Raw genomic sequence first — 27,219 nt, 5'->3', positions numbered from 1 at the left:
CTGCAATCCCTTGCTAAATGTCCCTTTTTCCCGCATTTAAAACATTCACCCCTTTTCTTTCTCTCTTTCAAGTCCTCTGATCGTTTATCAGATTGTTTGTTTCCCTGGGCATTTTTCTTGCCCTTCTTCCCGGTCTGTAATACAAAGACTTTTGATCCGTCTTCTACTGCAAATACTTGAGTTTTCTTTTTCTTTTTGCTGTTAAAATGCCTTTTGGCATGTCTTGCATATTTGAGTAATGACTGTAATCTACTTGTACGATGATCTACCATGTGCTTTGTAATAAAGCTGCTAATGGGTGCAATACTGCCTTTCAAAAATGCATTCTTTAGCTGCTGCTCATATGGGGAATCATGTGTTTGGTCTTTAGGTACCTGCATTCCACAATGGTTATTAAAACACTCTAATAATCTGGCATAATATCTATCAACAGTTTCACCTTCTTGTTGTATGCATTGATTAATGCAAGTCCAGTCAGCCCTAGGCTTCCATTTCTCAGAGATTCGGTCTGTCAGACCTTTCACTCTGTTATCCAGTTCTGCGTTACTATGTGGGAGTGGCCTATGTTCTGCTTCACGGGGATTCCAGTTGCCACTGATCATGTGCCAATCTGGACCTACGAATTGTCTGACTACTTTTTTTTACTTCCTCTCCATTTAAATGGTAACTTAACCTCATGCCCTGTAAGTCTTCTAAGAATTTTCTAAAATTAACTTTCAGATGGGGAATTCCCTCTGTGGTTTTCCGGATGTCTTCCAGTGTCCACGGTCTATATGCTAGAAGAGTTGGGTCCTGTCCTGCCTGAGGATTTGGTACTTCTATGAGTGGACATATCTCTTCTTCACTCATAGCTTGTGAATTTTTATTTATTTCATACAATTCAATATCCCCTCTTAAGTTGCGTGTTCAAGACCTAGTCTCGATAGGATCTCTGACAAACGGTTTTGGTTTTGCAGGAACAGCTGGATATAGTGGAGGTGGATCAGCTTATCCACTCGCTTCATATTCTGGTAAGGGAAGAGGAGGGGCTGTTGCTATTACCAAGTCATTGTCTTCTTTATCTAAAAACATTGCCTTTGAATTTTTGTTCTTTTGTTCCCTGCGATTTGCTTCCTCAAGCCACCTGTGTGCCTGAGGTACTCCTAATTGACGTTGCTTTTTTATCTGACCTTTTGCATCCGTTTTACATTGTTTGACAAGTTTGATAAGTGAAGGTTTATGTAAATTCCCATCAAATTTGTATTTATTAACCCATTTTGTATAGTATCTAACATTATCGGCACGCTGTAATTGCATATATTTCGCGTCTTCGGTTAAGGGTGGATCTTGGGAACTTTTTGTGCACTTATTTCCCATGTTGTCTTAGCTAAGTTAGAAATTGTTACGTAACCCTTATCACGTGGTACCACGATTTACACTTCTTCACAGTTTATCTAGAATAACTGTCTACCTATTCTGTTTCTCTGATCTGTGACAAGACAGCAATCTTTTTTGTCCCTGATCTGCACTTTACAGATCTCCCTGACAAAAACAAAATACTGTAACAAGTCCCTGATCTAAAACAGAAAAAAGGTAAATTCCTCCTTACCTGAGCCTCCGTGATTGATCTCACCGGAACTGTTGACTCGTCCTCCAATCACAGATCAGAAACAGTGGCTGGCCTCTCTTGAACGACAATTCAGTCGGAGGTCTTTTCAAAGCAGAAGAACCAATGTGGCTTCTTCCCCATACGGTTTCATTCCACCGGGCCCATCTGACCTGAGCGACAGCGAGAGATATTTCCGGTCCGAAGGGACCAATCTGTCAAAGGAAAAATATACTTTAAAAATGATCATTACATGGTAGGTTCAGGTTAAGGCACTTTAATCTTGCAGTAAGGAGACAAAAACGTGCTAATACATTGTTTGTCTAACTAAAATCAGGAATAGAATTCATCTTTATATACTTTCTAACAAGACAGTGCCTACCAAGCTGACGTAGCAGATCACAAGTTTTAACATCATCATTACATAGTAGTTGTTTATCCATAATTTTCTGCTTGCACTATCAATTTTATGAAAAACTTCCTAAGAAAAACAACGTGGCCTTGGTGACCACCGGTTAGATACAGTTTCCCCCTATGTTTTGTTTCTATTCAAGGTACTACATCTAATTTGAGCACAAAGCAAGTACAAATTCTTCAAGCAGTCCTTTGTCTTGCGTATCTCTTATTCTTCCGCAGCTGTGCATGTTCTCATAACACAAACAGAGCTGATTCAAAGTCATACCATTATAAAATATAGCATTGTTTCATTTTATTATTTCCTGACCTAGCAGATAATCACCTGCTTCTCAGTACATTTCCAAAAGGCATAAACTTGAATTTTGCTGTGCTAGCAATTACTAGGTCAGGGGGGCATCTTGCAGTTTTAAGAAAGCATACTGCAGTTTCAAAAAGCATCTTATAATTTCACACAAAATTAAGCTGCATATAAAATAAAGTAAAAACGTGTTAATTCTTTTAGCTTCTAATAAGCATTAGACATATACATAAATGCATATTTCTCTGACATGAGTACTACCCAATCTGTACCGTCTCCTTCTCCAGTCTGACCTTTAGTTTCAGAGCAGTTGGATTCAAGGATCCTAGAGCCGTCCACATTGGATCTGAAGATCATGGTATCTTGTACTTTGTTGGTATCTGAGTGGACCAGCTCTGAGCACATCAGAGCTGGATAATGCTCAGAGCCATACCATTAGTGCTGGATCTGGGATGTTGGAGTCAACTCCAAAGTTGTTTGAGCCATCTCTGCCTCCCGGAGCCTTGGCGATGGACAGCTTGGCCCTGACTCCTTCCTTAAGTGATTTGCCTTCAGGTCAGAAGGAGCCAACAGTCCGGAAGCATGATTTCTCAGAGCAGTCAGCTTCTTTCTCTCTGAGACATTCTGCCTTTGAGGTAGTAGAGAGAGAGCTTTCTCTGCTCTTAGGGAAAGGACATTTCCACCCTCCTCGGCTCCTATTTCCCAGACCCAGTTGCCTTTGCCTCTTGAGCCTCAACTTCTTGCACCACATAGACACCCAGCCCAGAAAAGTTACCAGCGTACCCAGCAAGGTATATTAGCATCTTCCGATACTTCTCCGGAGCATCCCAATGAAGAATTCCTTAGGAAGAGGAGGTGCCAGAGGAGGCACTTAGACTCCCCCCAAGAGTCTGTCACAGAGGATACCGACTTCGATGAGAGGAAGGGTCTCCAAGATCATCACCTGATGGTGTCTCCTTTGGAGACATTCTAGAAATTCTCAAGCAAAGAGGTGGCTAGTCTACTGACAACCCTTCCCAAGAGGAGTTGGTTATTCCTGAAGGCTTTTGGAGCTGGCCTGTCCTACCTCTTGGGTGACTCCACCTGCCAGTGAGCTCATTGATTTGATCTCTCGCAGGCATGGAAGAAGTCTGATTCCGTTGAGCCAATCCCTAAGAGACCAGACAGAATCCTGACACTACCTAAGGACAGGGAATTCTGGAGCAAGGGAGTACCAGTTGATCCCATTGGTCATAGGTGTGGCCACCAAAAAGGAACCTACAGAACAAAGTTGTTGTATTCATCTGTCTAGCAGGGAGTTTAGGGCACTGGACAGATTTGGAAAGTATGTTTAGTCTTCAGCAACTTTTGCACTTCACTCACTGAATTATTTGGTACACTTGATTATACTTGACAGGGATTTGACTAAAGAACTTGCCAAATCCCTCTCTGGGACTATTACTTCTGAGGCAGAGAGCTTGATTGTCTCACAGTCGTTTACAATCTGTTCCAGACTTGTCTATGAGGCTTAACTCCCATGCAGTTGAAGGTACCTCAGGGGCGGCAGGTTCAGGCATTTCCATTAGGAGGTGTCCCTGGATGCACCTGTGTAATTTCATGGAGCCTTGCAAGTCATCCTTTGTCAGTGCTACCACTGATGGAAGTTCTTTATTGGGCCCCAAAGTTAAAGACAGACTATCCTGGTGTGAGCAGGAAGGTAAAACCCTGCATGCTGTAGGCATACATTTTTCAACTTCTCAAAGAACCTTTTCTAGGAATCAGCTAGGCAGTTGAAAAGTGTGGTTCAGAAAGTTTCAGGGTCCCTTCCAAGATCCACATGGAGAAGGTTCCCCCAGGGGCAGAGGGAAGTCTAATGAAGACGCTGCCTACGCAGCAGAGAATATCCGTAAAACCAAGGATCCAGGGATACCTTCATTGACACATCCTAATAGTGCTCCTGAAAGGAGGTCCAATTCTCCACCTCTGGAGGCTGTTGGGGGTCATTTAACCCTACACCAGAGAGCCTGGTTAGAGATTACAGAAGATTCATGGGTGCAGTGAATTATTTCCAGAATTTATGTGATACCCTTTTCCCTACCTTCCCCCTTAATGGCAAACAAAAGCCCCAGTGAAAGGACAATTGGATGTGCTCGATAGAGCTTCAGGATGCAGATTATCATATCAAAATGAACAGCACTCCAGTTGATATGTAGGCTTCCGGCTGGGAGCCAGACATTATGAATTCAGACATCTGCCCTTTGGTCTCACCACAGCCACCAGAGTATTCACCAAGTGTATGGCAGTAGTAGTAGCTCATTTGAGGCTACAGGGATTCTGGGTGTTTTCATATTTGGATGACTGGCTCATAACCACTCTGACTAGGCATCATCTGATCAAAGCATACTATGTACTCCAGTTATGCTCTCATCTAGGAATTACAATCAATCACAAGAAATCTTGAACCAACTCTAACATTGGAGTCCTGTTTAATATGGCATCCATGACCGCTTCTCTTCCTGTGTCAAGGATTCAGACCATTCGTTTCCAAGTCAAAAAGATCATTCAAAGTTCTTCTCTTTCAGCTTGACTGATCCTTCAAGCATGGGCGTCCATGTCTACTGCAATAGTTCTAGTTCCACTACCAAGGTATCACATGAGAATTCTTCAGTGGACCCTAGCGACTCAATGGTCCATTCTTCAACCTTTATCCAAGCAAATCAAGATAAGTTAGACTTGCAAGAATTACATCCTATGGTGGATATACTCCGATCAGATAATGCAAGGTCACTCCTTTATTCCCCTTCAATTCAGGGCCATAGTTACCATGGATGCTTCCCAGATAGGGTGGGGGGGGGGCATTTCTTGGGAAGAACGGTTCAAGGCACATGGTCTCCTAAAGAGGCCAACATGCATGTAAATGTCCTGGAGATGAGAGCTGTCCTCCTAGTGTTGCAGGGTTTATTAGATTCTCTTCCCCTCCAGAACTATTGCAATTCAGACTTGACAGTATGTCAGTGGTCTGGTACATCAACAAACAAGGAAGAACCAAATCTTACCCCTTGTGTTGAGAAGCTATGAGAGTGTGGCAATGGGTGATTTCATCCACTTGGTTTCTGATAGCAATGCACATCTCAGGGAAATCCAAAGTGATAGCAGACAAGTTAAGGAGATCCATTCCAATGCCTCACAAGTGGTCACTTAACATGAAAGTTGCAGAAAAGATTTGCCATTTATGGGGCAGCCTTGCTTCATCCCTAAACAACAGATTCAGAAGGCTCTTTGCCCTGATACCCCCACCTGGGGAATCACCGAAAGATGCTCTTCTCCATGACTGACTCCCCATTCTCCTCTACGCTTACTCCCCAGTACCTCTTATCCCCAAATTTCTTCAGAAAGCATCTCTGTTGAAGCAAACTGTTAGCATTATTGCACCTTATTGGTTTTTTCAGATTTGGTTTCCCTTCCTTTGGCCTCATCAGCATCGCCCGCCATGGATTCTTGACCCAATTCCAGATCTTCTGTCTCACCCGACAAACATGTTCATACCTCTGAAACTGGAAACATCAAAAAATCTGGACAAAGGTCTATGAAAAGTAGGTACAACTGGCCAAAAGTCTGAGCACTGATTAACATAAAATTTGCATACATAATTATGTAACCCCATCTACCCCAATGGGACCGTGATATACCAACATTCAAATGCAAATTGAAGAACAAGGTATTAAACCATATCTCTCAACCTCTTACACAAGAAATCTGAACAAAGCCATAAATAATGGGGGGGGGGGGGGCAAAAGCCCAGGCATAGGGACAATTTTTAAATATTGCTCTTACAAACTTAAAAAGTTGCTAGAATAGCGGGATTTGTTTGCATGAATTTTCTGAAGAGTATGAAGTCTGAAACTCAAATGTCTATCATCATTTTCTGACTTTAATCTGTAATGACTTAATGATTTGCCAGAAAACCTCAATTTTATAAAAAACGGTCTAAAAATATGAGGCAAAAATTTGGACATTCTGCAAAAATCTGTACAGTTGAGAATCTGTGCAATAAAAGGTCCTCGTCAACAAAAGGAACAGTTAAAAAGTTTGTATCAATCACATAAGTATTATTGATGTCATATGCAGTTCACTTTATGCTATACAGCAGTAAATAAATCAGTCTAAACAAAGGACAATAGCCACTAGAGGCACAGTACATTTCATAGCTGCAGTCTAAGCAAGACCACAAGTCACTGTGAGCCAGTGAAGCAACATCCCACGCACACTGTAATGTAAAACACTGACGGGTCTATATTAGGAAGTCAAATGTTGAAAAGAGCGGACGCTATTACATCGACTCCTGATGACCGAAACCACACAATGTTGAACATACGGAACAGCGATCCCCCCCCCCCCCAGGGAAAATATCGCTGCTCAAAAAAACCATCCACAAATCGCCTCACCCCCCCCCCCCCCCACACACACACACACACACTTAAATATAGCAACTCTTGAGATCACACCACAGTGGAGGAAATGGCAAAGTCCCGGGAATGGCTAAGCGATTTTTTTTTCCCTGGGGGGGGAAAAATCACCTTTCCAGCCATTCAACATTTTGTGGTTTCGGTTATTAGGGGGTCAATGTAAGTGCGTTCGCTCTTTTCAATGTTCGACTTCCTAATATAGATCCACAGTGACACCAAAAATTGCTCTGGTATAGATTATTGGTTGCCACAGTGAAAATTTACCAAAATAAATTAGACTAAGTGTTTCACTATTTGAACTTCTTATTTCATACAGTAAAAAAGACTGCGGTGGTGGTGCTGTGGTAGCGTTGTCGCCTCACAGTAAGACGTTTCGTTTTTTTCTCAGCTAGAGCGTCTTCTGTGTGGAGACATGCGTGAATGGGCGTACCTTCATTGAAGGTTTCGTGTCAGGGCCGGCAACTCTGCACGTAAAAATCTACTGCCAATCATTAGCGGACCAGAGTTCTGCTGTGGCGACCCCAAACTGGGAAAAGCGGAAAGACACAACAACAACAAAAATTTCATACAATAAAAAGGTCAATAAATCTAGTCTGGTAGGCAGTAGTAATTGTTGTCTAAACAAAGATTTACAGTCAGGAAAGACGGAAGATGAGAAAGTACTTAGACATCAGAAGGATAAGCCACAACTCTGAACTGAGATACCAGACGACTAGAGGCTTCTGAGCTTCCCAAAAAACATAAGTTGCCTTTTTTTTTTGCTTGATTATACTATTTACTGCACTTTTTATTGTCTTGCCCCTACTTTAATACTGTATTTTAATACTGTGTACTAAACTGCACTGTTCTACTGCAACTGACTGCCTTACTGTGCCTGTTAAATCGTATTTTGTTGCTGTTTTCACTGTTTGCAAAGCTGTTTTTGCTGTTTTTGACTGTTAAGTATTTGCTAGTACCTTTCACTGTCTGCAAAGCAATCTGTTTTGCTTGTTCTGTTTTCCTGCCAAGCAGTGTTTAAATAATGGATTTGTTTGCTGTTTAAAACATTGTTTAGAGTCTCCTTGCTGTTTTTCAGTTGTTTAAAACATTTTTAGTGTCTTACTGTTATTTTCTGCTGTGCTAAAAATGTCTCTACTGTTTCCCATCTAAATTAGCGTAGCTAGTAGCTGTAGTGTAGTCCAGATGCATGTTTGTTGCATCTGTGTCTGTTTGTAGTGGCTGTTTGTTCTGAGCATATTTTCCAAGCCATCTTTGATTGTAAAGGGTCCTTCTGCACTCTAGTGAGAGAAGTGTGCTGATTGGAACTTGTCTGGTGAATGATGGTTGGTCTAGGGCTTAGAGTAAGCACCTTCATTGGTCCTTTTGAACATTTTAAAGTTTTTTTTTTTAAGTTTTTAGCTTCTGGTATTTAAGCCCCACGTTCCAGTTAGTTTCTGCTTGTTTGTGCATCTTGCAGCACTGCCGCTCAACTGTATGCCATAGCTGGACAAATAACTTTGACAGTATTTCCCTTAGATACAGCTGTAGAACATTAGTGTAGTCCTCATCCTTGGTACTTTTCTGATCTTAGAAGTATTGCTAGTGAGCTGTGATCTATTAAACCACCAGCAAAAAACAAACAGAAAAACCCCGGCAGAAATATCCATCTACTGAGTACCTCCTTAATCAGTCCTGAAAAGCCCACCGTTTGTAATAACAGTTCTTCAACCAAGCATTATGGACAGTTGGACTACCTTTGTTTCTCCTGCCAGCTTTGTTGACTTGGGTCTCCTGAGGTAGTGTAGCAGTTGCCTCTTGTACACTGACAACACTCTACTAATAACTCAGTCTAATAGAGAGTGTGAGAGATGTATTTACACCAAAAATCTTGAATGCCTGCTCTATCGCACTTGAAACAGTAACACTGAAGAGGTTGTCAGCCCACCCACCACTACTCATGCACATAGTGCAAATACTCATACACATAGTAGGCTTCAAACATAAACATCAACATATGTGGAGGTTCTTTCAAAAAATTACTAAAACAGCAGAGACCTCTAAAACACAAGACTGCTACATCTTACATGGTTCCCACAACACTCAGTGACACAGAAACACGAGTGTCTCATCTACCAAGCCTGGCATAACACTCAAAAAACAAATTTTTTTGTCATTGAAGACAGTCAGCTGCCTGTCCGGTGCCAGGATTCATCAGATCACTCATGCACTCAGATCTCTCAGCAAGAACCATTATGACTCTGTCATAGTTCATGTTGGAGTGGACGAACCGGGCCATACCTCACGGGATTAATGAAGAGAGACATGATTGAGCATGTGTCCCAGGCAGGTATGTCTCTAGCCTTGAGCAGCATACTACCCTCACCTAGAATGATGCCACATTATAAACAAAAATAATTGATTTCAATAATTGGCTTAGTTTTTGGTGTCATTCAAAGTGGATCCAGTTTCTGTCAGCCTGGGAGGTCATGGTCAACAAATCTCCCTGCTCTGCTAGAGACTGTTTGCACCTGGCACCACTAGGCGTTCAGCTGCTGGCAAAGCCTCTGGACTCCCCCATAGTGCCTTTTTTAGACAAGGTCTTGAAAACAAACTTACTGACATGAAATTTGCCAGTCATAACAAAATAAGTGTAATGCTGCTAAATGCTAGGAGCTTAAACCAAAACCTGCACACCCTGGAAGCACTTATATCACTGAAGATGTAGATGTTTGTACAGTCACAGAAACCTGGTTCAAAGCCTCAGAGAGTACCCCAGCTTTGCAAGGCTGCAATGCCTTCCACACCTTCAGACTGCAAAATGAACGTGTGAGAACCAAAGGAGGTGATGTTTTTCTGTATTAGATAAATTCACGTCCTGTCTAGTTAGACTGGACAACTCCATGAAGTTACTGCAAGTTCAGATTACTGTGGGTAAGACCCCCATTCAAGTCATAGCCAGTTATAGATCCCATTCTATGGGTCATGATACACACAAAGCCTTCTTGACCAAACTGGAGTCAATCCAAATATTCCCGACCACTCTGGTTATGGGGGATTTCAATTATCCCACTGTCAACTGGGAAAACCTACTCTATCCCTAACTCATTAGGCCAAAAGTATCTTGACTTTGTTAATTCTAAACGCCCTGGAACAAGTTGCTCAAACCCAGACACGAGGAACAGATATACTAGATCTGGTCCTCACTAACGAGACAACTGCAACTGTTGGACTCTCATTAGTTAAATCTGACCACAAATCAGTCACCTTCAAGCTGGCACTAACACCAGAACTCACAAAGGGCAAAGTCAGACTAAAAAATGTAACCAATGCAAACCGTACCTTCCTAGGTGAAGGTATAAATGGATTCCAAGCCCAACCCCCAGCTGGAAGTGGTAACTACACTAAAGCTTACACTAAAGCCTTGTACAATCACTTTCATAAGTGTATAGACTCAACTGTTGCAGAGAGAATCAAAGCCAGAGCCACAAGTTGAAACAAGCTGCCATGGTCGACTTCCAGCATCAACAAACTTTACAACAAACTCAAAAAGTTGCTGTCCAAGAAAAATGGAAGGCCCTAACAATGGAAAAACACCCCCTTCAGCCTCAACAGGCAAATAAGGCATGTCAAATCCTGTAAGGGCATCTTTGAGAAAAACTTAGGAATCACAACCAAGGATAACCATAAGGCCTTTTGCAGCTATGTATGTAGCCTAAAAGGTAGGACCCAAACATGTACAGAACTTATGACTAATGGTATCACACACACTGACCCCGCAGAGATAGCAAACCTGCTAGTGGACAGATGTGGTAAAAATTTCACTCCCTTATCCCTTCTAAACTTATCCCAAACCTTGCCCCCAACTACCCTCCTCACCCTACATAGCTGAAGAGCAGATCATTAAAGCCTTGTCCAAGGCAAAAAACACAGCCTCTTTGGGATCAGACAGCATCCCAGGCCATCTTCTAAAACTAAAACATGAACTAGCATCACCATTAAGTACCCTATTCAATCATAGCCTAACCACAGACCTTGTTCCTGCGGAATGGAGAACAGCAAGAGTTATTCCCTTCCACAAAGGTGACCTAGCAGCAGATCCGGGGAATTATAGACCCATAAGTCTGACCAGCCTCATCTGTAAGGCCATGGAACATATCATTTTGGACCTCATGAGTAAAGATATAGGCAACCTCCAAACCCTGGATCCAACCCAATTCGGCTCCATCAAGGGCAGATCTTGCCTGTTAAATCTGATGGATTTCTTTGAAAATGTGACCAGGGCCATTGACGAGGGCAGATATGTGAACACAGTGTACCTCAACTTGGCAAAGGCTTTTGACACACTCCCAAACATGGGCATTACCAATAAACTTAGCAAACTGAATGTAAACCCCTTTGTTATAAGATGGGTTGCCAACTGGCTCATAACCCGGACAAACATTATCAAAGTGGGTGACTCTACATCAGCCAGCAGACATGTCACCAGTAAAGTTCCATAAGGGTCAGCGCTGGGCCCCCCTACTGTTTGGTATGTACGTCTCAGACTTTCAGGCCAAAACTAAGGGGTTGTGGCTGACCACGTTTGTGGATGACAGCAAACTAGGTGCAATTATTGAATCCCCAAATTATGACAGTATACTTTAGGAGGGTCTTACACAGACCAACAACTGATGTCTTAGTCACGATCTCAAACTGAATGCAAAGAAATGCATCATAATTCCCTTTGGTAAAAACAATGTCCCTTCATACTATCAAATCAGCAACAGTATAAGTGCCTACGAAGTGGTAAGGGATCTGGGATCACAAGCTGACTGCAACCTTAACTTTGACCACCATGTGTCTACTGTAGTAAGGAAGGCTTTCTATGTAGCACATTTGATTAGTAAAAGCATTGCCTCTAGAGAAAAGGATGTTATATCCCCTCTGTACTTTTCACTAATCAGGCCCATAATTGAGTATAATTCCCCTTTTGGCATGTACCGTACAAAGCACCTGCAGCAATTGGAGAGACCTTAGAGATTTCTAACAAAGAAGATCAAGGGTCTCCAGCACATGCCTTACACAGACCGACTAAAGTCCCTGTCACTGTAGTCTGTATCGTATATACTTGTTGGGAGAGACTTATGCCTGGCTTACAGAGCAATCTCAGACCCAAACCTAATACATTTGCTGCACATCCGTAAATCAAACAAGACTAGAGCTACCCATTCCAGGGACCTAACTATGGCCTGTGACTTGAATAGGACATGCTGGAGGGACAGATTTGTCTCCCAGCGACTGCCAATTCTTTGGAAAAGGCTACCAATTCATGTGAAACAGAGCAGCTCTATGACAATATTCAAAAGGAACCTGGATGAGTGATGGAGAACCTTAAATTCTTACTGGGGATAGAGCCCACATCCCTCCTGGACATGGGCAGTCTTTACTAAATAAATGCAATCCTGGGTATTGACTAGAGTATCTATGGTATTACATTGGGATGAAATGACTAAACTAGAAATGACATCTGAGGTCGATAGCCTAGTAAACTCCTATGAGCCTGTGAATCATAACAGATTTAGAAGCAGCAGCAGTAACTTCAGTTCCATTTTTGATACAGTTTAAAAAGACCTGGCTGAACAACAGAAACAGTGCTTTTGCACAAAAGCAAAACAATAGAAAAAACTTTCCTTACTTCAGTACCACAGAAAACAAAAGTACAATAGCTTGCTCAACACTCTAAAAAGTGCAAGTCCTGTTTACTCAACATGGGGTCCTTACACTCAAGTACCACATAAAGGAAAGTCAAGTTAAGTCAGTTAACTCTAGTCTACTCTTAAGCACCTCAAATCATACTTAAAACTTACTGAGAAAATAAAAATAATGGAACTCATTAAAAAGTCAGCCTTCCAATAATCTTGTACACTAGTAAATGTCATGAAACTTATTTGCAAGGGTTAAAGAATTTTGTGACAGCTTTTCACTGGCGTGACGTGCACGGTCGTAGTACTGATGAGTATAAGAGCAACAAAAAAGCTAAAAAAAATAATTGTGCATTCCCAAAAAAATTGACAGTAAATACCTTTTCTTTACAGAAGTTTACAAATTCAGGGAATGCAAGAATCCTTCTCAAACACAGACCAAAACAGCCAGTGTAGTAATGTGTGTCGGTATAAAACTAACCAGTAGTATCCAGAATCTGCCTGTACTTAAATTTTGTCACCTATTCAGTTATTCAGTAGCAAATTCCTCTCCTTGGCTATCATACCTCTCAACCTTTTAGTGCAAGAAATCTGGAGAAAGCCCAAAATGGGGAAACAAAGGTCCAAAAATAGGGACACATTTTAAATATTGCTTTTAGAAAATTAGAAAGTTGCTAACAACAAGATTTGTGTTAGCATGCCTGTTCTGAAAGATATGAAGACTGAAACCCAGATGCAGGTCATTCTTTGGTAACATCAACCCTTAATGATTATAAGGAACAAACTAAAAATGAGTAAAAAAACTGGACAGTTAAGAGATATGTATTAGTTTATTTTTAAAGTGAGGGGGGACTGGGACCACTTAGGTATGACAGAGAGGCTAAAGGGGAGCCTTTTAGCAATTTAGACAGGAGCAGCATAATTTAAATAAGGCAGAAAGGAAAAACAATGTATTTCCTTCAGTTAACTGTAAGTACTAGATGCATGACACATTTTTACAAAGAATAATTCTCAAATGTCCCTGATTTTGGCTCAGACGTTTAGTCTGCCACTCCTGAAACTGGCAACTTTGCAAGAAAAAGTTTTATATTACCATAAATAATGACGATGATCAGAGTTATAGTTAGAAGAACTCACACTCTCATATTCTATAAACTTAAGAAGGTTACATTACTAACAGTTTAAGAAGTATCCTGTCCCTGAGGTATTCAAGGAAGGGCCATAACAACAAAAAGGGAAAATCTGCACAAACCATTTGATCTAGTACACCTTTCAAAACTAGAGAAGTTACAAATAAATTTTCCCGCAAAAACTAAACAACAGAGAAAAAAACACAAACACTGAAGAACCAACAGATAATGGCTGTCTGTGACACGTGCACTAACACGCCCCTTTCCTGAAATCAGAGTGAAGAGATGGAGCAAGATGTCTCCTAACTTAACATATTATAGAGGTGGAAATACGAGGCTTACCTTACGGCAAACCTGACTGAGTAGAAGTCTTCCTTTATCAAGGAGTTGTTAGCCCTTCTATAGCACAGTTTTTGAATACTGTTCTAAATCAGCGCACCAGGAGCCCCGTTCTATCCAATTGTTGTGTGGTGCAGCACTTTGAGGCTCCCCTCCTTTTCCGTGCTGCATCTCTTCCCACTAAGGGCATGCCCTGTCCATCCATGACAGGCCAAGTCAGGACCTCTTTGGGCTAATGGGTGAACCTTACTAAAATGGTGTGCAGTAAATTTTTACACTGTTGAAAAAATTCATTGTATTGCTGTAAAGTTGTATAGTTGTTAAATCATGCTCTTATTGTAATGACGTATTATCTTAGCCCTCAACCTTTACCCCAGAAATAATCAGGAGCACGTTTTAAAACAATAATGTAATGTTAATTTGTGAAGTTGGCTAAGTAAGAGAATGCATTAACATCCGTTTATGAAGTAAAATAAATCTGTAACTCTAAATATCGTCATTATTATTTTTCAAGTGTAGTATACCACCTTTTCTCTCCAAATCACTGTTTTAGCACGGACTAGAGCAACATTTTGAGCCAAAGTCAGGGACAGTTGAGAGGTATGGATGTTTTGTGTTGTCTGTAGCTGGCCCACATCAGAAGTAGAAGCAACTGTTGAAAACTAGTGTCTCGGTGGATTTGGGGATATTTTACTGTTACCATCTGTGTCAGTATTTAATACATACAAACCCATCTTGTTTTTGGCTGATTAGTTTTAAGTATCTGTATGTTTGCCTTACCTTCCTTTGTCTCTGTTTGCATACACTGGCTGTGATGTGATGGCACCAGCCGTACTTTAAAATTGTAAATAAAATAAAAAAAGAAGTCTGGAATTGAGAGGGCCACTTGGGAATTTGTGACGCCCCATTATTTTGCCCTCAAAACCAGTAAGGTCTGAGGAATTTGATACAGTTGAGAAGTATGGACATGATACACCCAGACATTCTTGGCCTGAAGTTGACTGCATGGTTTCTCCACTTCTGTTGATAGCTAGACAGCCCAGGCTCTCCTTCTCTGATTCTTTTATTTTCCCACAAAGCTTCCACTAGATACATTTATAGAAGTAAATGAAAAAGACACAACATAAAGACCTTGACCTTTTTCAGCACTGGTTCTTAAAGTTGTTGAATTTTTAGATGCAATTTTTAATGAAGGTGCTAGCTCCTCTATGGTTAAAGTGCAATTAGCTGACATTTCCAATTTTCAAATAGGAGTAAATAATTTGTCTTTGGCCACTTCCAAACTTTGTAAAGCCTTTCTGAGAGGAACCTTCTTCTTAGACCTCCATTATAGGATCCCACTCCCCATGGGACTTAAATATTCTTTTACAATCGTTGACCCAACCTCCTTTTGAACCAGCAGCTAAGTGTGATCTAAAAATTTTGACCTGGAAAATTGTCTTTTTGTTGGACATTACCTCTGCTAGAAGAGTTTCAGAACTACAGGCCCTGTCTTCCAAGCCTCCTTATTTGATTTTTCATAAAGATAGGGTATCCTTATGAACCATCCCCTCCTTTCTTCCTAAGGTGGTGTTAAGAATCCAACAATCAGATAATGTCCTTTTCATTCTTCCTTACCTGTGGGCCTTGTATCCGTTCCACAGATCCTGCTCAGCTGCATTTTTTGGACTTTGGATCCCAATCTCGAGCTCCTCCCTCTTCCCGTAATGCACCACACTGCCCTATCTCCTCAGATCTAGTTTGTCTCCAGAGGTGGTAAGACGGAAGATTCCAAAATCTTGAGCTGGAAGGACTTTAGTTTTTTCTATATGTTCTCTTCCCAGTTTATTCAGTTTATTCCTCCCTCTTAAATTCATTAACTGTGTTTTTTTTTTTTCATTTTTTGTTGGAGTGTCCAGCCTGATTGTTTTTTTCTTCAGTTGTCTCTTTGGTGTGGGGAAGCCTTCTGATTCTCGGTGGGAATTTCTCCGTCCCTTTCCGACGAAAAAGGCAATTTGTTTCTTGTCCCTGTGGTTGTCTTCTGGTCCAGTATTTCAGTCCTTTTTCCTGCCTTGCTTTCTGTGGCTCTAGGACAGTGGCTTGCTCAGGCCGTGCAGCAAAGTATTCCAGTGTGTAAATGGGTGTGCAGAAGTCCTGTCATCTCCGTTTGATCCCTTGATGAGAGGCTTTGCTGAAGCATATGATAGTTACTTTCTTTGGAGTTGTGTTATGCATGTGTTTTTTGGTCTGTTAATCATACATTTTGTGGTATTCTAGCACATCCCTCAATAATAACATACTTTGAGTTTCTGTCTTAAAGTCTTTCTGAAGATGTGTCTTAAACTCTGTTGCTCCTGCAGCTTTCTAATTTTATAACTGTCTAGTCTTAGAAGAGCAAGATTTAAAGTTATGTCCCTTCTTTCCCCTGGATTTCTTGCACTGAGATGTTGACAGGTATGATAGGCAACTGCAAAGTAGTTGCACTTGTCTGACAGTCTGCTATCCGGTCTTGCTGATGGTCGGCGTGGTCTCTTTGAAGATTTCCTACTGCTCCTGCTTGTTTAATTTTTCAGATTTCTGTGGGGCAAAATCTTTGGATGGTCGAGACCATACCTCCCAGCTGTTTGGATTTATACAGAATATCCAGATTTTTGCCTCATATGTTTAGTCTGTTATTTTCTTTTAAAGTGAAATAACAGAGCAGGCAAAGGATTGGAATCACCCCACAGGATTTTCAGATACCACCTCCCTCAGATCTGAAGTTGCAGTACTACCTTCAGATCCCAAGTTTTCCTCTGGTCTGAAAGGTAGGTCTGATAAAATAGCTCGACTTCTTATCTCCCTCATCAGATCCTAAGTCTCTGGATCCGACTGGAGCTCTTCTCACCAGATATAAACCTCTAGCTGTCTCCTCAGATCAGAAGCCTTGCCTCTCGCATTTGGTTCTGGAGCTGCTGAGTAAATGGTGCTCTCTTCGGATCATATGTGTGGCAAGTTGCCCAGAATCAGCCGAGCTGTTCTGGATCCATTAGCTTCAGCTCTGGATCTCTCTTTGACAAATGTTTCTCCCCTCTTATCAGAGGTTCTCAAATCTGACGTGTCAGATCGCACAGAAAGAGCTGGCCTGTCTTCAGAACTGATACCTTTGGATCTGGAGCTATTGTCCGAGCTTAGATGCATTCGGATCCGAGACATCCCTCAGTTCCAATGATTTAATTTGTTTTACAGTTGGCTTAGAGGATTAAGGAGGAAATAATGACAGATTTTTTTTCAATTTCAGACTTCATAACCTTCAGAGAATTTATGTAAAGGCAAAACCTGTTGTTTTATTTACTTTCTAAGTTTGTAGAGCAATACTTAACAATTGTCCCTCTTTTGCCCCCCCCCCCACCTCCAACACCTTCGCATCCAAAACTACCAGTCTAGTGTGGATTCCTTCCAGAATGTGTCAGACAGCAGACATACATCTATTCCTTTTGATTAGCAAGTCTGTATTCTGTGTTTTTATGGTATTACTGCAGTTAGTGTTGACAAGTAGTTCAGCTTCTGTCTTCGCTCTTTCTACACCACAGTACAGTGTATAGTTTCTACAGTACGGAACTCAACTAGGTAAAGCAGAACCTTTAACCCAAAGCTGAATCCTTTAACTGACACAGCGGATTTGAAGCAAACTAGGCCTATATCTCCCGTCAGACAACAAGAATTGTGCTGTGGTGCTTGCATTAAGTGCTCTATTTCTCTAGCTGGGGTACTTAGTTAATTAGGGGTTCTAATTTCACTATGGTCAACTGCTGTGTGATGTGTGCACTTAGAAGAGAGTAACTGTATCCTAGTACAAAATAAAATAAACTTTTCAATCCTGCCTTCCCTCCTTCAGATCCCATCTCTTAGGATGTCAAACTAAACCCTAGGATCCAACGACTAACAACTGGCCCTGAGAGAGCCGAGATATTCCCAGATCTGGTACCTTAGGATCCTTAACTAGTGAGAGGTTGCATATTTCTTTAGATCCGAATCATCCCTAGGGCCCGAGTTCACCTATGTTTGACAGCCTTTAGCTTTTCTCCTAGACTACCATTATGTAAACCTGTATGCATGCTCTTTAGTACAAAAAATGGCTTCCTTTTTCTTCTTTTTCCCCTTAAGAAAGCAATGCCTTGAACCGATAAGGCAAGTCCTTTAATATCGACTTCCTGGCACTGCCTAGATGGATTTGACATATTTCCTCATTTCGATTTCTTTTTATTACTTCATGGAGATCTGTTCTGTCTAGCTCTTTCATAGCTCCGCAAAGTTGTTCCGTGAGACTGATACCCTTTCCCAGCTCTGGGCATAGATTTATCTGGGTCACTTACATATGATCTGTATTACCATCCCTTATACAGGTTCTTTTGATTCACCCTAATTAAGGCAAACTTTATGACACAAGGAAAAAGATCCTCCCTTCCTAGTGGACTACTCTGTCCTTTTCTCCAGTGACCAGAACATGTTTCACACTAAAGTCACCGTTCTCTCCAGGATAAATTCCCCAAGGGGCTCTTCCCCTCGGAGTGCAATGACTATGAAAGTAGGTTCCCACTCCTCCATTGTGATTCTCAGAAGAAAAGAAGGATCCCTCAGATTTCTTTTCTCAACACTGTCACCTTTCATTGTCCTCCTTTGTGGCGTGACAGTCCTGCTGCATAGATTCAGATTACCATCCCCTACTCTCACCACGACCCCAGGGTATTTACCTAATACTGGGTGGTCGTGGCAACTCGCATGAGACTAGCAGTATTCCAACCTTTCCTTTATACAAATCGCTGGCTTCTCACTGCCCCAACCAGATATCAATTTCCTCAAATCATGTTTTACTTTTGTGTACACCCTCCAAATCCCTGGACATTACTGAAAATATAGCCAAATTAAATCGGATTCCTTACAGAATCCAGAATTTTCATAGGAACACAGTGGAATTCTACGACTCATGTTCATCCTCACTTTGAGGAACCAGGGATAGGATTTACTGTTTTCGCATGTTGCTTGCAGCGAAAATGCTGTTAACCTTTCCATTTTCTCTAGCTGTTTTAGCTACAATTTTTCATACAAATCCTTTAATAGACTTGACTGTACAACTGTCTTTCTTTACCAGTCTCTACCGTCTCTTGTAAAATGCACCCGAATTTGCAAACCTTGTTTTCATTGCTGGACCCATTCATAGGACAATTTTTTTTCGAGCAAACCGATCTCTTCCTCCTCCTTTGCTACAGTATACATGGGCACTCTACTCCCCATCATTCTCTCTCTCTGTCTCTTTCTCTCTTATGGTTTTCATCTAAAACATCCTCCAGGGATTCTGAAGCAAAGTCTGGATCTCCTATCTCATCCAGTGGAGATTAAGTATCTCTTTTTCCATACCTTCTGGATAACTGCATGGTTTCTCCAATTCCGGTGGTAGTGCTATGGTTTAGCTTTGCTTCCCTTGTCCATGACATTATTTGGCTTCACAGAAGAATTCTACTAAGAAAAACTATAGAAGCAAATGGAAAACATTACCTATATGGGCCTCTAATCAAAACATTTGCCCTTTCTGAGCTACTATTTCTGCCATCCTTCCCTTTCTTGCCCCTTTTTTTCTTCACACGTCATTGTAAGCATTTACTTGGTTCTAATTGTCATTTTTAATGAGAGATCCAAACTTCAGTTTCGCTTCCATGTTATGTAGTACATATTTTCATTTGTAAGCAAGAGTGTTTTGTCTACTCGTAATCAATTTTTAGGCTACCTTTGCCCTGGTTCTTGGCTGTAAAAGAACAATAGAGCAGTCTAGCTACTACTTTGTCAAATAAAATGTACTATAGCTAATGAAGGATGGGATATCCTGCCTTTGCACATCAGCTAGACAAAAAAAAAAGTCGCATATCAACCGAGCAACAAGGACCGCCGAAGCTGAAACGCAAACAAACACCAGTCACAACCAAAGTGTCACATAGCTCACAACACCAGTGTGCCACCCAGCAACAGCCCCAAAGGCAAGACAACATACCTAACACTTTAGTCATAGATGACTCTATAGTCAGGCACACTGATGTCCCACTCACCAGGCTGAAAAACGAGAAAATTACCGTCAGCTGCCTGTCGGGTGCCAGGATCCGCCACATAACGCATTCACTCAGGTCACTCCACAACAAGTACAAATATGACTCTGTCATTGTCCATGTTGGAGTGAATGACTTGAGACATACCTCCCTGGACTACATGAAAAGAGACATGGAAGAGCTCTCGGATCATGTGGCCCAGGCAGGTATGACCCTAGCCCTGAGTAGCATCCTGCCTTCACCCAGAATGATCCCACAATATAAGGACAAAATGACTGACTTCAACAATTGGCTAAGCTTCTGGTGTCATTCAAAGGGGATCCAGTATCTGTCGGCCTGGGATGACATGATCGACGGACCACAATGTTTTGCCAGAGATGGGTCTGCACCTGTCGCCCCTGGGATTCCGGTTACTGGCTAAGGCTCTTGCCACCCCTATAGTGCCTTTTGTAGACAAAGTTCAAAGGACAAAACCACCACTGTAACAGGTACAAGCATGCAAAATCTGAAGGTAATGCTACTCAATGCTAGAAATCTAAACCTCAAAATGTACGCTCTTGAGGTACTCCTAAAAATGGAGAACATCGAAATCTGTGCAGTAACTGAGACCTGGTTCAAGGCTCCAGAGAGCACCCCTGCAGTACCAGGCTACAACTCTTACCACACTTTTTGGCCACCAAACCAGGATCGAAACACTAAAGGTGGAGGAGTGTCCATATTCACCAAGGATATTCACACCACCAGGCTAGTTGCCCAACACAATGCGTCTGAAATTCTCCATTTGCAACTAACACTAGGTAAGACTGCAATCCAAATTGTAGCTTGCTACAGATCCCCTAACCATGCCCTAAGATTCTCATTACACCTTTCTAAACATACTGGAAAATATTAAGATACAACCAAACACCCTAATAATGGGTAATTTCAACTACCCTGCCATTAACTGGGAAAACTACTCGTGTACCAACACCTTTGCCCAACGGTTCTTGGAATTCATAAATTCCAACGCCCTGGATCAGCTAATCCATAGTCCCACCAGGAGCTCCAATATCCTAGACCTGATAATTACCAACATGGGAAATCGATGCTCCACACCTGTGGTCACCCTCGTTGGTCAGGTCAGACCATAAGCTAATCACCCTTAACATCCACATCCCACCCCCACTACCCAGGAAGGAAACCTCCATAAAAAACTTCACCAAAGCCAACTTCATGTTACTCAAGTCAGATGTGACAAACTTCATGACACCCATACAGACGGGAAATTACAGTTGTGTACACTTACCATAAATGTGGATGTTCGAGTGTATTCACTGTTGCAGTCATTACATTTGGGTAATCTGTTGGCAGGTTGCCTTCAGTCAGCCTGAATATCAAAGTCTTGGGTCCTGCGTTGGTTGCTGTCTCCTCTGCCATGACGTTAGGTCATCAGGGGTATAAAACATGCAGCTGACACCATTTTCTTCAGTTTTTCTTGCCTCAGATGTCAGGTACCCCCCAAAAGGGGAGCAAAAAATATATATATATATATATGTGTGTGTGTGTGTGTGTGTGTGTGTGTGTGTGTGTGTATATATATATATATATATATATATATATATATATATATATATATATACATATATGTATGTATATATATATATATATATATATATATATATATATATATATATATATATATATGTATGTATAAATGCAGTTGTAACAACATAAACTTTACCTTCATCTAAAAGCAAATACACCACAAAGGCTGTAGAATATAGTGAAGGAAAGAGAAGTTCTAGAAAAAAGGGGGATGGCAGGTGGGTAACCCGGACTGCGACAGTGAATACACTCGAACAGCTACATTTATGGTAACTGTACACAACTGTACTATGTTCTTCATGTTTCACTGTTGAAGTCCTTACATTTGGATAGAATCCTACAACTATGGATGGGAGGCTGGAACTAAATAGCATTAGGAGTGGCTATAAGGCCCTGCAGAACTGCAGTGGCAAAGCCTGCCCTGGACTTAGAGAAGAGGGGCAAATGATAATGCTTTGTAAAAGTATGAACAGAGGTCCAAGTAGCAGCTTCTAGAATGTCTTTGGTTGGCACTCCTCTGTGAAAAGCTGCTGAGGTAGAAAAGCTGCTGAGGTAGATGCAACCCTGGTGGAATGTGACCTGATTCCTTTGGGTACTGGTTTACCATAATGCAAGTAGCAGAAACGAATGCAGTGGCTTATCCACTTTGAAATAGTCTGCTCTGAAATACCCTTCCCTTCTGATCCTGCAGCAAATGCCACCAATAGCTGCTCAGACTTTCTTAGAGATTTAGTCCTGTTTAAGTCGAATCTTAGTTGTCTGTGTACGTCCAAGGAATGCAGAATCCGCTTCCCCTTGTTCTGCGGATTTGGGTAAAAAGTTGGCAGATGAATAGTTTGGTTAAGAGCCACACTGGATACCACCTTAGGCATAAAGGAAGGATTGGTCCTGAGGGGCACACTGTCCAGGTAAAATGTAATAAAAGGCTCCACAGCCATGAGGGCCTGTAGTTCTGAAACCCTTCTTGCTGAAGTAATTGCCAGAAGGAAAGCTGTTTTCCAAGATAAAAAACTTTATATCCGCAGTAGCTGCTGGTTCAAATGGAGGCAGGGTGAGCTTTGCCAACACAAAATTGAGGTCCCATGCAGGAGTTTTTGATCTTCTGGGAGGCCTTAAATTTTTTGCCCCTCTAAGATACTGTTTTAGAAGAGTATGAGAAAAGATGGGAGGCTCTGTGTAGTAATGAGCCGAGATGACAGAGGCATGGATTTTTACTGATGAAAAAGATAGGCCCTTGTCAAGCATCTCAGTCAGGTATTGTAAAATCTGAGGAATATTTGGCTTTGCTGTGTCCATTCCTTGTGCTTGGCTCCAAGCACAGAATCTCTTCCATTTATCAGCATAAGATTTTCTAGTATTAGGCCTTCTGGCTTCCAAAATGACATCCATCACAGATTTACTGAGAGGAAGTGTTTGAATAATTACATGATCAGCCACGCTGCCAGGTTCAGAGTTTGGAGCTGATTGTGCAGAATTTGATTGCTCTTGTGTGACAGTGGGTGAGGTATTTGAGGCAAATACCAAGGAGGTAGTTGAGACATATTTCTTAGAATTGGGTACCAGTGCTGGCGAGGCCAGTCCGGGGCAATTAGGATCATTTTTGGTTTTTCTTGTCTGACCTTTAGTAAGACCTTGGGAAGAAGAGGCAGAGGAGGAAAGGCGTAGACTGATAGGTTTTTCCAACTGAAGGATAGGGAATCCACCTTCCATACTTGTCTGTGATAAGTCCTTGTGCAGAATTTGTCCAGTTGATAATTCTGGGGAGAGGCAAGTAGCTCTATGTCCGGACTCCCCCATTTCTCTGTTATCATGCTGAAGACGTGGATCCAGTTTCCACTCATGAGGGTCCATAAGATTTCTGCTTAAGTCGTCTGCCAGAGTATTTTGTTTTCCTGGCAGGAATTGAGCTTGAAGGTGTACTTGGTAAGTCAAGGCTGTGTCCCACAATGCCATGGCTAGTCTGCAGAGGGGGTAGGAATGTTTACCCCCCTGCTTGTTTATGTACCACATAACCGTGGTATTGTCCATCTTTATCAGTAGTTGTCCTGGATGAAGTAAGTCCTTGAAGGCTGTCAGGGCATTCTGAACAGCTAACATCTCTTTCTGGTTGATATGCAGATGCATTTGTTTTGGGCTCCATATGCCCTGAATGCATCTCCCTGCCAGGCGGGCCCCCCAAGCATAGTCTGATGTGTCTGTAGTTAGGGTTTGGGTGGCAGGGGGTAGAGTGAAAGACCGTCCCATGTTCTGGTCACATGCCTCTGCCCACCAAAGGAACTCCTGTTGTAGGCAGGGGTTGTAGGCAGGGGAAGAGAGGAATCATTGTTTCCAGACTGTGACAGTGTTGACTCCATAAACTTTTTAGATGCCACTGTAGTTTCCTCATATGCAGTCTTGCATATGGAATTAGTAGAATGCAGGATGCCATGAACCCCAAAGCCTGCAGAATTTGTCTTGCAGATAACTGGGTTTGTGTTGCCATCTGTTTGAAGTAAATGGTCAGTTGCCTTTGCTTGTCTGGTGTAAGGTAAGCAATCTGGGCATTTGTATTCAAGCTTGCACCCAGGAATGTAATCTTTTGAGAGGGTACCAGTTGTGATTTCTTTTTGTTTATTGTGTACCTGAGGCATGTTAGAAGCCTTTTTAGAAACATCAGATGTTGAAGAAGAATGTCCTTGTTTTCTGCTTGAGTGAGACAGTCGTCCAAGTAAGGATAAATTTGTATGCATTTTTGTCTACAAAATGCAATTACTGGTGCCAGGCACTTTGTAAAGACCCTGGGCGCAGTAGATAAGCCAAAGGGCAGTGCAGGGAATTGGTAATGCATGAAACCAGCCTTGAAGCGGAGGTATCTTCTGCACGATTCCTTTATTGGGATATGCAGGTATGTCTCTTAAGTCTAGAGTCACTAACCAAGCGTTCTTGCCCAGCATGGGCAGAAGCTGTTGCAAAGTCAGCATTTTGAATTTTGGGATGTCCAAGAATGTGTTCACGATCGATAAATCGAGTATTGGGCGCCAGGCATTGTCTTTTCTGGGTACCAGGAACAGTCTTGAATAAAACCCTTGCCCTTTTTCCTTTTCTGGTACTGGCTGAATAGTCCCCATATCCATGAGGGACGTAACTTGTTTCTGTGCGTCTGCCCATTGATTTTGTGGCAGATCTGACCAACCGTTTGGAATTGGCAAGGTATGGAAATGAAATCAGTATCCCTGGGATACTATGTTTAGTACCCACTTGTCCTGGGTTATTAACTGCCAATTTTGAGCATGAAGTGCTGATTTTCCCCCTAAGGGGGCTGCCAAAAGATAAGTGCTTGGTGATGGCAGAGGGAAATCATTGAGACTGTTTACTGTAGGGCTGTGCTTTGTTTCCTCCAGATTTGGAGGTAGATGCACCCCATTGCTTTGACATGTAAGAACCCTGTGATTGGTATCTAGAGGCTTTTGAGTGCCTGGATTTGCCCCATGAGGCTCTGTCGGACACAGGAAAGGACCAATTTTTTTGTAGGCCAGTGTCTACTGAATCTGGGTGGCTGCACTTGTAAGAAATCTTTTTCAGTTTGCATATATTTAGCTTTGTCTTCCATTTTTTTTAAAACCTCTTCTGCCTTATTACCAAACAGAGTATCATGCTGTAAAGGTGCATCCAACAATTTAGCTTTAACATGATCAGGCAGATTTTGCTCCTTGAGCCAATCATGCCTTCTAATCACAGATCCAGTAACTGCGGTCCTGCAAGAGGCCTCCAAGGAATCTAAACCACATTGCAAAGTATGCTTTCCAACCTGTTCTGCTGCATGCAATAAGTCCTGTAATTCTTTATTTTCCACACATTAGGAAATCAACATAATTTTCTGTTTCAATAATCCCATAACATGCTGTTGACATTTAAGCATATGAAAATGGCAGTTTAAGGCCCTATTTGCCAAGGTTGGAGACGTATAAACCTTTTTTTCCCATATATCCAGTGCCCTGGAATCTCTAAGAGAGGGGGAAGGATTCTTAGCTGTTGAGGCCTTTACACCTTTGGGACCCTGTGAGATAGTTTCAGGGTCAGCAGCAGGATTTTTGAATAAAAATTTGTGGGAGTCAGGAAACCTGTAATATCTGTCTGGCTTGCTAGGAGCTGGAGGTAGGGAATCAGGAGCCATGCTTGATTCCGAAAACACATCATCAAAAATGTCTAATACAGGAGGTATGGCCAAAGGCCTATGCTGAGGGAGAAGAAGGAAATCCCTAAGCCACTTCTTGGATTCCAAGAAATCCTGACTCTCCCAGTGGAAATGTTCCCTTTAAGTATGCAAGGTTTCTCCAAAAGAATAATCTGCAGGAGGAGATGCAGGTGGGATGGATTCCTCTGCATCTGAATCCTCATAGGGTGGTATATAAAATTTCTGATTAGAAGAGGAATCAGAAGAAATAGAAACCTGATCTGAATATTCATAATCAGTGTCTTGCCTAGGCCTCTTATCGGGGGGGGGGGGGGGTTGGGAATCCCTGATCAAGGTAATTAAGTCTTCAGCCATTTTGATCATGTATTTTTTAGGCATAGAGGCCTGAGCACGTGACTCATGCATCAGTTTTTTAGCCATAGAAGTTGCTTTTGTCTTTGTTTTTGAAGCTGGCGTCAGTTTTATATAGAAATGTTGAAGCCTGAAAACACCCTCAGAAGCTGGTGCCTGCTCGCGGCTCCGGACTCATCTGAGGGAGAGACATCCGCGGGTACAATAGAATCTCGTGGCATGCCGGACTCCACATGGGTCTCGGTAGAGGCCTGCAACTCGAAATTAGCGGGTATCAGGGGCTGCAAAAGTGCCTCACTGAATACCGGCAACTGGCTTAGGAGACGCTTTGTCGTCTGTTTTGGACCTCGACAGTCTGTCTCTGTCCTTTTCTTTACGTTTTTTGTGAACTTCAGTAGTCGGATTGCTATCTGACGACATTTCTGGGTAATTAAATCTGTTTCCAAAATATTTTGAAGCAAAGATATACTGACGCTTAATAGTGCATTGGTTAATTCTAGCACAAAACCGACAGCAAGGCACGTTATGATCTGGGCCTAGGCAAGGAATACAGTACAAATGAAAATCCTTATGAGGTATTTGCTTCCCACAAGTAATGCAATTATTAACTTTTACTGACATCGGTAAGGAGCAAGAAAAAGTTTCCCCAACGGGGTACTTAGCTTTAATTAAAGAGTTTGGTTTTGAAACTCGAATGCGTAAATTTCAGGAGTCTGCCGACTGGCACTTGCGAACTGCTTCTGCTTCATGCACCATGCGGCAAGAAAAACTGAAGAAAATGGTGTCAGCTGCATGTTTTATACCCCTGATGACCTGACGTCATAGAAGAGGAGACAGCAACCGACGCAGGACCCAAGACTTTGATATTCAGGCCGACTGAGGGCAGCCTGCCAGCAGATAACCCAAAAGTAATGACTGCAACAGTGAAACACGAAGAACATCTGAAAGTTCGAATGCTGAGTCTTACACTAAGGCACTGTACGAGCACATCTACTCATGCATGAATCGTGCTATCCCAAATAGAACCAAGATGCTCTCCTCCAAAAAAAGGAAGCCAGTCTGGTGGTCCCCTGCCATAAACAAACTTTACAACAAAAGGAAGAAACTGTTGCAGAAAAGAGGAAAATCCCACGATGCAAAAAATTCCCTTACCAGCCTCAGTAAGAAGCTGAGATCCTCG

General features: G+C 42.0%; 1 protein-coding gene across 1 annotated transcript in view; it reads left to right on the top strand.

Moving 5' to 3' along the window:
• Positions 1-27,219, top strand: part of LOC122808415 (F-BAR domain only protein 1-like) — a 2,144,012-nt gene that overhangs the window by 782,485 nt on the left and 1,334,308 nt on the right. The window contains exon 9 of the mRNA XM_044079378.1: positions 16,542-16,660. Within this exon, the coding sequence (XP_043935313.1) occupies positions 16,542-16,660 (119 nt within the window). The remainder of the gene's footprint in view (positions 1-16,541; positions 16,661-27,219) is intronic.

This window comes from Protopterus annectens, chromosome 8.part0, assembly GCF_019279795.1.
Source record: "Protopterus annectens isolate FY-2018-M chromosome 8.part0, PAN1.0, whole genome shotgun sequence".
Classification (NCBI taxonomy): Eukaryota; Metazoa; Chordata; order Ceratodontiformes; family Protopteridae; genus Protopterus; species Protopterus annectens.
The sequence above is the reverse complement of the archived record's forward strand: the minus strand, read 5'-3'. Positions and strand labels throughout refer to the sequence as shown.